A 13232-nucleotide genomic window follows, 5' to 3' on the forward strand; every position below is an offset into this window, starting at 1 on the left:
GGGCGGCTCCAGGCACCAGCACACCAAGCGCATGCCTGGGGTGGCAAGCCGCGGGGGGCGGCCTGCCGGTCTCCGTGAGGGCGGCAGTCAGGCTGCCTTCGGCGGCATGTGCCTGCGGGAGGTCTGCCAGTCCTGCGGCTTTGGCGGCAATTCGGCAGCGGGTACGCCGAAGGCGCGGGACCGGCAGACCTCCCGCAGGCATGCCGCCGAAGGCTGCCTCGCTGCCGTGCTTAGGGCGGCAAAATACATAGAGCTGCCCCTCGCTATGGGAAAGGTGGTAATACTACTGGATCTGATATTTATACCATTATACACTTCTTAGCTGGAGCTATAGGCCCACTCGCCATTGGATCATGTCTGTGGCAAAAAAATACATGGGCACTGATTAGCAGTTCTTAATCAAGGGGGACTGGATTATCTTCCATCACTTTAAATTTCAGGCCTGTATCTCCAGTCATTCATCATTTTAAAGGACTCTCCCATCCACAACAGACATGCTTTAGAGGCAGAAGGGCTATCTTCAGATTTAATGTAAAGGGGTGTGTGTGTGTGTGTGTGTGTGTGTGTGTGTAACATTTCTGGGGGAGGAGGGGGTTTCACTTTCTAATCTGGAGGTTGTTTCAGTTGTTGGGACCCCATTGTGACATCAGGCCTGAGCATGCAATGATGTCATCAGTATTCAGCTGTGAGCAATCTTGAGGCACTTCTGAATCCAACAGAGGAGAATTTTTCTCTGTCCTTCCCCTCAACACCAAATGAACCAGTTGGGAAGTCACTGCTTCAGTGTGACTGAGGAGGCCTCATTGCCTGAGATCCAAGTGCCGCTTATCCTTTCCCTAACAACACCTGAAGATGGGACCTTTTTTCTTTCTGCTCTACGGTAAGAAATAAAATGAGGCGCTTGCCTTTCACTTCATAGTTGGCATTACAAATAAATGGTGTGTAAAAAAACAAACAAAAAAAAAACGTATTACAGGTGATCAGAAATGTATGCTTGCTGCAGTATAGTGCTGTGTACAGGATTCAGTTTGGCACAAGTCTTAGAGATGATTCCTTGTTATTCAGTCCTGTGTGGATTTCAGCTGAGAAGCTGATTGGTCCTTTTAGGCCTTCATGGCCAATGAAGAGAGAACCAGTGACTGCATGGGGCACCAACAAAGCACCCAGAATCCAAATTTTGATTAAACCACATCTGGATATATTTCAGTAGTGTCTTATTGGGCTAGCAAGATAGTTTGACCTTTGCTGGATTTATTCTCCACTGATATTAGGAACAACCTGAAATCATCAACTAAATGTTAATGAGACACACAAATCAGCTGCTGAGTAGGAAAGGAATCCCCTTTAGGAAACAGCCATGAGTGAGCACATTTGCAAATACTCATTTTTAATTTTTATGTAGTGCTGTGCACTTTCATGTGGCTGTAAGTTAATATTGATCAACTCTCAAATTGCCTGTGTGGGATAGATAAGCATTATCCCCATTTTACAGCATAGGAAACAATGGCATGATACACTGCGGTTGAGTCTTGCCTGAGAAGCATCAGTACAAAACTGGGATTACAGCTCAGGGCCTGGATTGGCCCTCCTTGATCCACATGGAGAGGATCTTCCCCCTTGTATGCATGTGTGTGTTAATTGCTTCCACAGCACCTTCCTTGTGCTTCCATGGGGCTGGGAATGAGGCTGAGAGAGCCCTACAACCCCCAGGCCTCCCTCCAGCAACTCTGCGGAGAATTCACTACTCAAGCACTGATATAGCCAACATCTATATTACTTCATGAACCAGAGCTGCTCTGTACTGACCCAAGGTACAAGAGTCCCTGGCAACGTAGAAGGAGGGGATCCCAAATCCAGTGTGGAGGCACAGGGCCTCCATACAGATGAACCTCATTCTCCAGCAGACCCCTGATTTCTACAGAGTTTGGCTTGCCTCAGGACACCTTCCTGTGGGACTTTCTATGGAAGAGGGTGGCTGGCCCCAGGAGTTCTTGGCTCTTAGGTCCATGTCAACTAGACCTTGCTGCCATTTCTAATTTAAGTGCGTGTTGTCCGTATGGTCAAAATATTGAACAAATCATCATCAGATTGTTGTGTGTTCTCAAAGAATAACATTAAGAAATGCTGAGGATTGATACAGGCTCCCTCCTGAGTTATATAGTTTAATAGCAGAACCTACTGATATTGGCGTGAAGGACAGCTTCCCTGATTTAGCACAGCAGCGAGACTGCTGTGTTCTTCCACTGCTGGAGAAAGGGGGTGGAGAAAATAGTTCCCCTAGGATACTATAGTAGAGATTTAACTGTTGTGATTTACTGAGGTAGCATTGCTGCAAGAAGCATTAAAAAAAAATCGTTCGGCAAAAAGCAGCATTACTTCACCAGAAGTCCAGAGAAACAAGTCAACCTCTCAATCCCTTTTTATTAAGGTTCTTGCAGTTTCAATTTCAAAGCAAGTGGAACACCATTATTGAACCTAGGGAAAATTAATTACTATGTGGAGCATTTTAATAAATAATTTTAAAAAATCCATGCAGGTCTGTTGCTGCCAACTCTTGGTTTTTAAATGGGGATCGAACCACTCTGGTTTGACTCTCCATTTGTATGAAATAAACCTGAGACCTGGGAGCCAGATTTTGGTCCCCACTCTGGCCTCTGTTTGTGTTGCTACCATGCCATGTAGGCTGGAGCTGTAAAGGTGTCACCTAAGCCCTACAGCAAATTCCCCCAATGCTGGAGCTGCTTAATGCCAGTTTACGTGGTCCTATTTTCATTGATTTCATAGAGTTTAAGTCCAGAAAGGACCATTATAGATCATCTAGTCTGACCTCTTGTTTAACACAGTCCATGAATTTTCACCCAGATATCCTTATATAAAGGCTAATATTTTGGGGAGTATTAATGGGGAGTGTTTTATGTAAGACATGGGAGGTAATTGTCCCACTCTACTAGGCACTGGTGAGGGGCCTCAGCTAGAGTCCTGTGTCCAATTCTGGGCACCACACATTAGGAAAGAGGAGCGCAACAAAAATGATAAAAGGTTTAGAAAATCCTACCTATGAGGAAAGGTTAAAAAAACTGGGTCTGTTTAGTCTTGAGAAATGAAGACTGAGGCGAGACCTGCTAACAGTCTTCAGATACGTTAATGGCTTTTATAAGGAGGACAGTGGTCAGTTCTCCAGGTCCACTGAAAATAAGATAAGAAGTAATGGGCATAATCTTTAGGAAGGGAGATTTAGGGTAGATATTAGAAAAAACATTCCAACTCTAAGGGTAGTTAAGCTCTGGACTAAGGGCTGGTCTACACTGGGGGAGGAATCGATCTAAGGTACAGAACTTCAGCTACGAGAATAGCGTAGCTGAAGTCGACGTATCTTAGATCGACTTACCTCGCGTCCTCACGGCGCGGGATCGATGGCTGCGGCTCCCCCGTCGACTGCGCTTCCCCCTCTCGCCCTGGTGGAGTTCCAGAGTCGACGGGGAGTGCATTCGGGGATCGATTTATCGCATCTAGACGAGACGTGATAAATCGATCCCCGATAGATTGATTACTACCCGCCGATGCGGCGAGTAGTGAAGACGTACCCTAGGTTTCCAATGGAGGCTATGGAATCCCCGTTGGGATATTTTTAAGAACAGGTTGGATAAACACCTGTCAGGGATGGTCTAGGTTTACTTGGCCCTGCCTCAGCGCTGGAGCTGGGCTTTGATGACTTCTCTGGGTCCATTCTAGCTCTACATTTATATGATTTGATGCATTCAGATTGAGCCCAATGATTTTAGTTAGACAAAAGCATTTCAGTCCTCAGGAAACAAAACCATTGAGTGCCATAGGCAGAGAACAGGAGAGACCGAGGTACCACTGCCCGAGGCCCCTTCAATGGCAGGAAATAGATAGGTAAGACATGCCCAGATGATCTATAACCCTTGCTGAAGAGAGAAGCAAAACTTCCCCAAAGTCCCAGCCAGTCTGACATGGGGGGGGGGGGGGGGGCGGGAGGACTCCTTCCTGATTCCAAATCTGAGGATCTGTATGAGCCTGAGCATGTCAGCAAGAAACACCAGCCAGGCATCTAAAAAAGAGGATTCTCCATGCCACCTGAGAGCACTGCTCCTCCCCATTTGTCATCGTGGCTCCAGCTGTGGCCAGTCTCTGGTGCTTCAGAAGAGGGCAAAAAATAAATAAATAAAAAATTTTCAACAACCCTAGAATACATCTGGCCAATTGTGTATCAGAGAAAAAATTCCTTCCTGACCCTGCAGGCAATTGAATGAATCTCTGACACATGAGATCTGATTTGCTGCTCCTCTCCCTGTATTTCAGCCTCCCTGCTGTAAGAAGCAGGGCTGGGAACATGGCATGGGTGAGGCAAGGGTGTTGGCAAAAAGAAGGGGAGTGGATATAGCATTGAGCACTTCTACCATTCTAGGCTGCAAAGATCCCTGCAGATAACTGTGAAGATGCTGCCATAATTTGGGGTTTGCATCATTGGCTGCAGGCACAGTCTGGGTGGTACAAAGGGGGATTAAAGGTACCTTGGCACACCCTACACCCCTTGGGGGCATCTTCTGGGCTGCACCTCTTGGAAGATGCAGCACCGAATGCAGCCTTAGATATTCCACCAGAAGAGTTGCTCACAATACTACTTTAGAAAGAGGCTGGGTCTGGCTCAGAAACCAAGTTTCATGCTATGTCCGACAAGGAAAGAATGCAATTTCAGCATGCAAATGAAATCGTTCCACTCAGAAAAAAATCAGTATCAGTAGCTCAGCCCTTGAAAACCCCCTCTGGTGAAATGATGAATGATTTGATACATTCATCATAAGGATGAAAGGTCTGTGCTAGGAACAGATTTCTAGCGTTAACATTCAAGAGGTAAATTGCAGTGATTTGGCTGGTGGATGCTGAAACTTGCATGGATATTGTATATTTGCACTTGAAGTACTTGGTTTCTGATCATTTCTTTGTTTGCTAGAGACTGAAGGGCACTGGTGATCAGCTATATTTTCTGCCACACTCTGAGAGGATAGAGAGCAGCAGCAACAGAATCAGAGAGAAACGAAACTGCAAAAGAGGATAGCCATAAAGCAAATTGGTAGCACTAAAATAATGAATTCCACTTTTTTTTTTCTGTCAAACTCAGGATTGCTTCGTTTATGAGCAACCTTGGTGGTAAAAGCCCAGCCTCCCTTTTATATTTTATTGCTTTTTTTTCAATCAGGAACAAAAATCCAACAGAGCCCGTGACAACTCAGCCGACTCGTGGGGTTGGCACGTCCACCGTCACAACAGTCATACGGACCGGAGGAGATTGGACCACTGGCCTCTTTGGTATCTGCAGTGACAAGAGTGTTTGTAAGAGTTTGCAGTGTTTTATCATTGCTTTAATTCCTCCTTTGGGGATGAATCCGAGTAATACGGGGAGGAAAACAAAATGAGACTTTTATAGACCAGTTACCAGACACTGGAGCTTGAAGATCAGACCATCCATCATGGCTGGTTTAGGGGTAATGAAATTAATATAACCGAGACTCCCAATAAATCAATAGTCAAATCATAAAAACAAATAACACTTGTGGAAGCCTCTTTCATGGATTCTAAAGGTTGGGTGTATTTTATTGTCCCATTTTGTCAGTGGGGAAACGGAGGCATCGGACCATTAAGTGTCTTACTGAAGCTAACACAGTGAATCAGTGGGAAAGTCAGGAATAGACCAATTCTTCTGACTCCAATTCAGGCGCTGAAAGCTGTAGAATGCCTGTCACAGAGGCCTTAGTTGTTCCATGTTTTTGTTTCATTCGGGTGCTCCATGTAAGTGAGTGCTAACAGAACAAAGTATTAGCCGGCGTAATGCAGGAACTCATTAAGGATTTTGCAAATAGTTACAAAGAATCTTTCACACACACTTTCCCCTTTGGTTTATCTGGTGTGTCCTGCAAGCTTCCTCTACACAGCCCTGCTAATGAACTCCATTGCTGACTTACATTTGCGAGTTCTGTGCCTTTCCTGAACAGGGGATACCCATCTTATCATATTGCGTGGTGATTTATAGTGTGGGCGAATGATGGGATCAAAGTGAGATCTCTATGCTAATTTTACTTGTGACTGTGTTTATCACAACTTCCCTGCATTCTGGAATGGTCCCTAATTTGAATGGCTGCTACTGTTTCCGTTGCCAGAAGGAAGAGAAGGAGGGGTGTCCTGAAGCAGGTTTGAGCTAAATGGGCTCTGTCTATTTTCCTCCCCTGCGGGCTGAATTAAACCACATCAGTACTTGAGAGAACCAGGGAAGATGGGTCTGAAAGACTAGATATCTCCAGCCAAATCAGTTTGCTCTTGTGCATTAGTGAGTTGCTTATAGCCATACTGTTTGTTGAAGTAGTTTGTAGTTTCTGGTGCCAACTCACTCAGTACCAAAGGACCCCCGAACCAAAACTCCCCCATCTACTTTTCTTCCATAGTTGCAAAATAGCTTTAAATATTGGATCAGTTCTTGAAGATTAGTTTCTGGAATATTGAGAACAATCCTTGTCAAAAGAGAATTGATTCTGAAAGTTATCGTTTTCGGAGGAGTTACTCTCACCAATAGGAAGGCATGATATTCCATCAGATGACTAGAATGCCCCATTTTGTAAGCTAGAGTATGTACTATGAGAGGTGCATGTTACTGGATTACCTGTGTGTTAAACACATTTTGAACAGACGTTCAGAGAGGAAGGATGGTTTAGTGATTAAGGCACTAGCCAGAGACTTGAGTTCAAGTCCCAGCTTTCCCCCCCTGCATTCCTGTGTGATCTTGAGCTAGTCAGTGTATGTCTGTGCTGCAAAAAACCAAAACCAAAAACCCAGGGCACTGAATTCTGGAGCCTTGGGTCAGTAGACTCAGGTTGTGGGGCTAAAAATAAAAGTGTAAATGTTTGAGCTGGAGCCAGGGCTCGGAGACCTTCCTCTCGCACCAGGTTTCAAAGCCTAGGCTCCAGCCTATTTTGAGCACTTTAGCTTGAGTCCTGCAAGCCTAAGTCAATTGGCCTGGGCTCTGAGACTTCGTGCTGTGGGTCGTAGTGAAGATGTGGCCTTAGCTTCCCTGGGTATGTCTGCATTGCAGTTGGGAGCAGGTCTCCCAGCCAGGTAGACAGTTGAGCTAGTGCGCTGAAAATAGGAGAGTGGCTGTTGCAGCATGGGGAGTAGTTCGGGCCAGCTGCCAGAGTCCAAGCTCACCCGAATTCCTGGGTCCAAGCTCGGGTGTCTAGCCCAAGCTGCTGCCTGTGCCACAATGTCCAGACTGCTCTTTTTAGCATGCTAACTTGAGTGGAGCGTGTCTGTCTATCTGGCTGGGGGACACGCTCCCAGTTGCTGAGTAGACATATCTTTTGTGCCTCAGATCCCCATCTGTAAAATGGGGATAATAGCACTGCCATTCCTTGGGAGGGTAAATACGTTACAAACTGTGAGGTGCCCAGATACTCCGGTGATTGAGGCCAGACAAGTACTTTAATTAGACAGAACTTGATTTAAAAAACCAAATGAATTGAAAAAGGTCAGTTCTCCAGAGCTGAAAAGCTAGTTTGTGTGATTTTTCCCTGAAGGAAAGAAGCAGGGACTGTTGAGTGGTTAAGGTGTAGCACTTGTGAATCATGAGTTCTTCTCCTGGCTCTTCTAAAGACATGCTGTAGCATGATTGTAAGCTCGGGCAAGTCGCTTACCTTCTCTGTCCCTCAGGTTCGCCTTTTGCCAAGTGGGGATGATATCTTTGCCTCATGTTAGACTAAATTCCTGTATGTCTATCAAGGTCTTTGATGTCCTCATTTAGGAGGAGTGGAAAGAATTAATTTCTATTTGAAAACTGATCCTTGAACTTGCCCAATATTAAATTAGCTTAATGCTGCCATTCTTTTCAATTAGAGAGAATAAATTTACATACATGGTGGCACATCCACATATAGCACTTGGAGTATCTGCTGCTACCGAGGGGTTGAAATGATAGACGCTAAAGCCAGAAATACAGCCCCTTTCCTCCTCCTCCCTTATTTCAGTTTAATTAAATAACAGAAAAGTAAAAACTCATTATTTTCAACTTTCCATTTTCTTTGGACTTGAGTCCCCTTCCAACCAACCGGAAAATGGTAGGATAACCCAGAGCTGTAATTTGTGTGTAATTTGTATGGGCTTGCATGCGATGGGTGGAAGACATATACTCTCTTTACTCCCTTATTTAATTTGGTCATAAATTATGTTAAGCAAGCAATAGAGTACATAAGCCCCTCTCTACTGCAGCTGTGTTAAATCTTGGCTGCCGAATAACTCCTTTTGCTACAGCCGCTCATAATGTCACAGTTATTAGCCGTCATGTGGGAACATTTAAATCTAGTTGGGCTAGATCCCTGAATAGCGTTCAGCACTGACATCATCCGTGGAAGTCCGCTGGAGTCAGGGATGCTCAGCATCAAAAAGGATTTGGTCAGCTAGTCGTTCTTCTGTCATTCTCCTCTCCTGTGTTACACTGAGAGTTTGCATTATCCCCATGGCTTATAGCACTAACTAGGTGCCATTAATCAATGGCTTCCTGCCATCCCTGACTAAGAGAGAGACGGTATGTTCGTAAACAGTTTTTTTAAAAAACCAAACTCTTTTGTGTATAAGCAGTTGCTAAAAATTAAAAAAGGCAATGAACCTACCTTCTGTATCTTAGTCTGACACACCATGGAATCCTAAACATGCATTATTTTCCCTCTGATCTTTAAAAAGAAATTGTTTCTTTGCCTTAACTAAAAAAGAAAGGAAAAAAAAGAAAAGAAATTGTTGCGGAAATTTCTAATCCTTTAAACAGAAGGTAAACAACTAATGGCAATGTTTTTTCTTTGTTTCTTTTGATGTTTTATTTCCTTAATAGCACTTCAGGTTTTCTTGTCTTTATTTTCTCTCGCTTATTATTTTCTTCTGGTTTCTTTTGTCCTTTTATCTCTTTCATAATATGTCAACAATAGCAAATCATCACTATTAATTTGCAGTAAGAATACAATCTGGAGCAAAGCCAGATTCAAAGGCACAAGGTGCTTCATATTGCTCATTGTGAACTAGTTCTCTGAATTTTATTCTGAACACAACTCTAAAGGCCAGGGCTGCTTATTTTATGGAAAAAGTATTTTTAATGCCAGTTGGCGGAATAAGCTGTCATATGTATGTGTTTGCAATTGTTCAGTAGATCAATGAACTTAAACTCACAGTGGAGCAGCTGAAACAATACAGCTGATGTGCATGTTATCAGAAAACTGCTACTGCTTTGACTGATTTGTCTGAAGGTAGCTCAGCTGAGCTTTGGATGCAGGTATGAGGTCAAACTATGCCCTCATTGACACCTGTCAACTCTACTAAAATCAGTGGAGTTCTACACTGAGGGGGCAGGGCTTTTTAATTCCAATTTCTGGCTGGGTTGATTGGGCCATAAAAATAGGTTGCAAGACCTGGTTGGCATCTCACTACTCAGCTGAAGATAGAACTGGGGATTCAGTTTTGGCTTTCAAATTTTGCTCTCCGCCACGTGGAGAAAATACTGGAGAAAATATCCTTCTGGATGAAGAACTCTGTTTAGTTTCTCCTGCTGTGTCACCTGGGATCGTTTGCATTGACTTTGTTGTCTTAGCCAGTACCCTGCTCCCAGATTAGATGAGTTGAGGGCTGTGGCTATATGATTTCTTTCAGCTTTTGTCATCTTCAGAACATAATATTTAAAGTAATTACAGATTTAGGCTTCCACTGAGATTAATGTGAAGATTTCCCGAAAAGGGGGCTATGGACCACAATTAATAGAACAGGAACTAATATATTTTATTGAAAAATACTGTATCTATTGTCACCAAAGAAATTAAATGAATGATTCCCTGCGGTGGGCACTTGTGCTATAATTCTGCTGTAGACAAATGCTATCCTAGGCGCTTTTACTCCTGATTTGAGAACAAAAGACATTTAAATGAATTGCCTGAAACTGTGATAACAATGCTGTTGAATTTACCTTTTTCAAGAATTTTAAAAAGAAAAACAAATGAAGCCAAATGGGATTCAATGCTGTCTGGAAAGATATTTTGAATACAATGCATTTTAAGCTTTGCTGTCAGTTCATCCCCCTTGTTGTTCATAGAGTGACACTTCTGGAGATTTAGGGCCCATTTGCACTACAGGGGAGCTGTATCTTCTGACTTGGTTGGAACAGTAGTATAAAAAGGCCGTTAGTGTTAGAAAAGTGTTATATAGACTACTTTTGTGGGGGTGGGTGATCCATTGTATACCTGTGTTGGTTGTTTTAGCTCAAAGATTAAAATCCCTATCCATACTGATCAGCAAAACCATAGCAGCATCCTGCTAGCAATGGTTGGTTGAAGATAGCATAGTTCATAGATCCATAGACATTAGAACCAAAAATGACCTGCTGGGCCAAGTAGAGTAGTGGTTATCAAACTGTGACTTATGAAACCCTACCTGGTGTTCTGCAGAAAGCTACATGTTGAGAACTAAGCACTAGGGGATTGGGAAGAGGAGATGGGACATATTGGAAAGCCGCCACCTCCCTGCTAGCGTAGGGTTTGCTAGAATTCTGTGAAGTCCAGTTTAAAGCGTTCTTATCCCCGAGGGGACAAGGTTATTAGAATAAAATTAATGTCCCAGGTTATTTTCAAAGTGCTGTTTGCCACTTGTTAAGTGTGAACCTACAGCACTCTTGTGATTGTGGTTACTGGCAGGTGTCTGTGGGGCCTTGTGTAGCCCATGTCTAGAATGCAACCTTGCAAGGCACTATGGGGAGTGCCTGTGTTTCCCATTGCTGCCAGGTTCCACCTTAGCGTTGAGAGTCGGCGCCAGAGAGAAATACAAGATACGAGTAAGTCTTCGTGTGTGTGTGTGTGTGTTTGGGAGGGTGGAGGTGGGAGGCTCTTTTGTGCAGCTTACATAATGCTAAGAGGCATGTTCCTCCTGTTCCCAAAAGAGAGACTGCAGAACAAGCTTAATATCTGTAGACGTGGTCAAATGGGATTAGTGTGCTAGAGTGTGCTACTGAATATTGATGATGTAGAAATTATGCAAATGTAAAAAGTTCATTTGGGGCCTGATCCTGAGAACAGGGAGCTCAGCACCTCACTGGCCTTCCTCGTCCCTTAGTTTCAGCTAGGGTTTGAACAGGGTCCTCTAGCCAAACTCCTCTGTGATCTGAGAATCTGTTGTTCAGATGCCTTAATGCATTTTTAAAGCAGAACTAATGCATTAAACCTCAAGAATGCCCTTTCTCTTTGCACGGAGGCAAAGGCAGCATTTGATTTATAATAGAATGCCAACTCCAAGCAACTACTCATGTTTTTTAAAGTACTTTGGAAGAACAGAACTGTGGGGGTAGGTGGGTGGGGATTGTTGTTTTTGTTGCTGTACATTTACATAGCCCAGAGCTGATGCTGTAAAATATTCATTGCTATGTAATCAGGATGGCAGGGAACAAAGAACATTGTTCAAACCATGTGTAGAGACACTTTAAAGGCTTATGAGGTCCTGAATATCCTCAAATCTCATTGGCTTTAATGGGAGTCATGGGCACTCAACACCTTGCAAGATCAGAGCCTAAAGTTATGTCCGCGCTGCAGTGCGGGGGTGTAACTGAAGCTTGTGTGGACATACCCAAGTTAGCTTCAGTCTAGTTAGCTCCGGTACTGACCGCAGCGAAGCTGCAGCAGCCTGGGCTTCAATATGGGCTGTACAAGCCTGCCCAGGACCCTCAGCAATTCCCCGGGCAGCTAGCCTGTGTTGAAGTCTATGCTGCCGTGGCCTCACTGCTATCCAGTACGTGAGCTAGCTGGATTAATGGTACACTGCAGTGTAGACAGATTCTAAGTCTTCTGTAGGCCAGTAGATTAGAAAAGATCCTGTTAGGCACTGGGCCCAAATCAGATCTCATGGACCCCAATGTAAATCCAGGGTAACTTGTTGATTTAGGTCCGAATCAGGCCCAGCAACTTGTTCTTACTGTAGGGTGATTAGAAGAGGAAACACATAGCGAGGCGGAAAAGCTGCTTCACGATCGTTCCATTTGTGTGAAATGATTTTCCTGCCTTCCCCAGGGAACCCTGTGTGAAGACTGGATGGCAGTTCATTGTTGCTGGCCTTTTGCTGTTTGCCAAGTGGCCCGAGAGCTGAAGAGGAGGGCTACGACCCAGATCTATGAAATAAACACTGCTCCTACAGCTAAAGATACCCTAGTTTAAAAATTCCCAGCCAGAAAGCTTGACTCGTGATACTTCCCCTCCTGCCAATGTAAAATACCTTATTTTTAGAAATAAAATGCATTTGTGTCTTACAGCAAAGGCTTTCTAATACTCCTGCAAGGCTGTATATGTTAAACTGTGATACAACACCTAACCGCCTCAGCTGCAAATTTCCACAGTGCAACCATATTATGTGGTTCAGTGATCTAGGGCCTGCTCTGAAGTATGGCACTGTTGATGACCTCTCTCTCTCTCTCTCTGGGCACAGGGATCTGGAATCTTGATGCAAAGCATTTTGCATGCAATTCCTTAGCAAAGCAGCAGTGGCAAAATCACTGCAACTGAAAAGGCTATAGAGTCCATTAATGGCTATTAGCCAGGATGGGTAAGGAATGGTGTCCCTAGCCTCTGTCTGTCAGAGGGTGGAGATGGATGGCAGGAGAGAGATCACTTGATCATTGCCTGTTAGGTCCACTCCCTCTGGGGCACCTGGCACTGGCCACTGTCGGTAGACAGGATACTGGGCTAGATGGATCTTTGGTCTGACCCGGTACGGCCGTTCTTATGTTCTTATAGAGAAATAGCACATTTAAGGGAGGAAGCACAGTGCCATGAATAGGGCATGAAACTGGAAGTGGAAGGAAATGGATTCTTTCTCCAGCAACTCACAGTGTGACCTAAGCAGCTCACTTAATCTATCTGATTCCATTTCCTAAACATGAGACTAATGATACTCACCCTCCTTTGAAATGCACTTTGAGATCCTTGGAGGAAAACTTTCTTAGTAGTATGTATTATTAATACAGTCCTTTGTAGATTACTGCAGTTTTGCTGGAGGCAAAGAATGGAGGTAGATCTCCCTTTAATCGGGTGTCAACATGGTGATGGGTAGAGGGAGACAGCCATGGTAGTCCTAGCTAGAGTCCCGAACTCAAACCACAGTCCCAGAGTAGCTGGAAAGGAATGGCTGAATTCGGAGTAGATCTGCTAAGT

General features: G+C 44.2%; 1 protein-coding gene across 1 annotated transcript; it reads left to right on the top strand.

Moving 5' to 3' along the window:
* The first annotated feature begins 755 nt into the window (after positions 1-755).
* Positions 756-12239, top strand: PLAC8L1 (PLAC8 like 1). The gene is made up of 4 exons (XM_065408810.1): positions 756-880; positions 5222-5355; positions 10734-10870; positions 12096-12239. Exons 1-4 carry the CDS (start codon positions 756-758, stop codon positions 12237-12239), a joined length of 540 nt encoding a protein of 179 aa, XP_065264882.1.
* The last annotated feature ends 993 nt before the right edge of the window (positions 12240-13232 follow it).

The sequence above is a fragment of the Emys orbicularis genome, chromosome 8 (assembly GCF_028017835.1).
Source record: "Emys orbicularis isolate rEmyOrb1 chromosome 8, rEmyOrb1.hap1, whole genome shotgun sequence".
In the NCBI taxonomy this organism is placed as follows: Eukaryota; Metazoa; Chordata; order Testudines; family Emydidae; genus Emys; species Emys orbicularis.

What these genes read in the sequence shown, in the direction of transcription:
- PLAC8L1 (XM_065408810.1), top strand. Translation starts at nt 756, where the DNA reads ATGAACCAGTTGGGAAGTCACTGCTTCAGTGTGACTGAGGAGGCCTCA. An exon ending in CTGCAGTGACAAGAGTGTTT is followed by an intron (nt 5,356 to 10,733) that starts GTAAGAGTTTGC and finishes GGTTACTGGCAG; the next exon opens with GTGTCTGTGGGGCCTTGTGT. An exon ending in GAGAGAAATACAAGATACGA is followed by an intron (nt 10,871 to 12,095) that starts GTAAGTCTTCGT and finishes TGCCTTCCCCAG; the next exon opens with GGAACCCTGTGTGAAGACTG.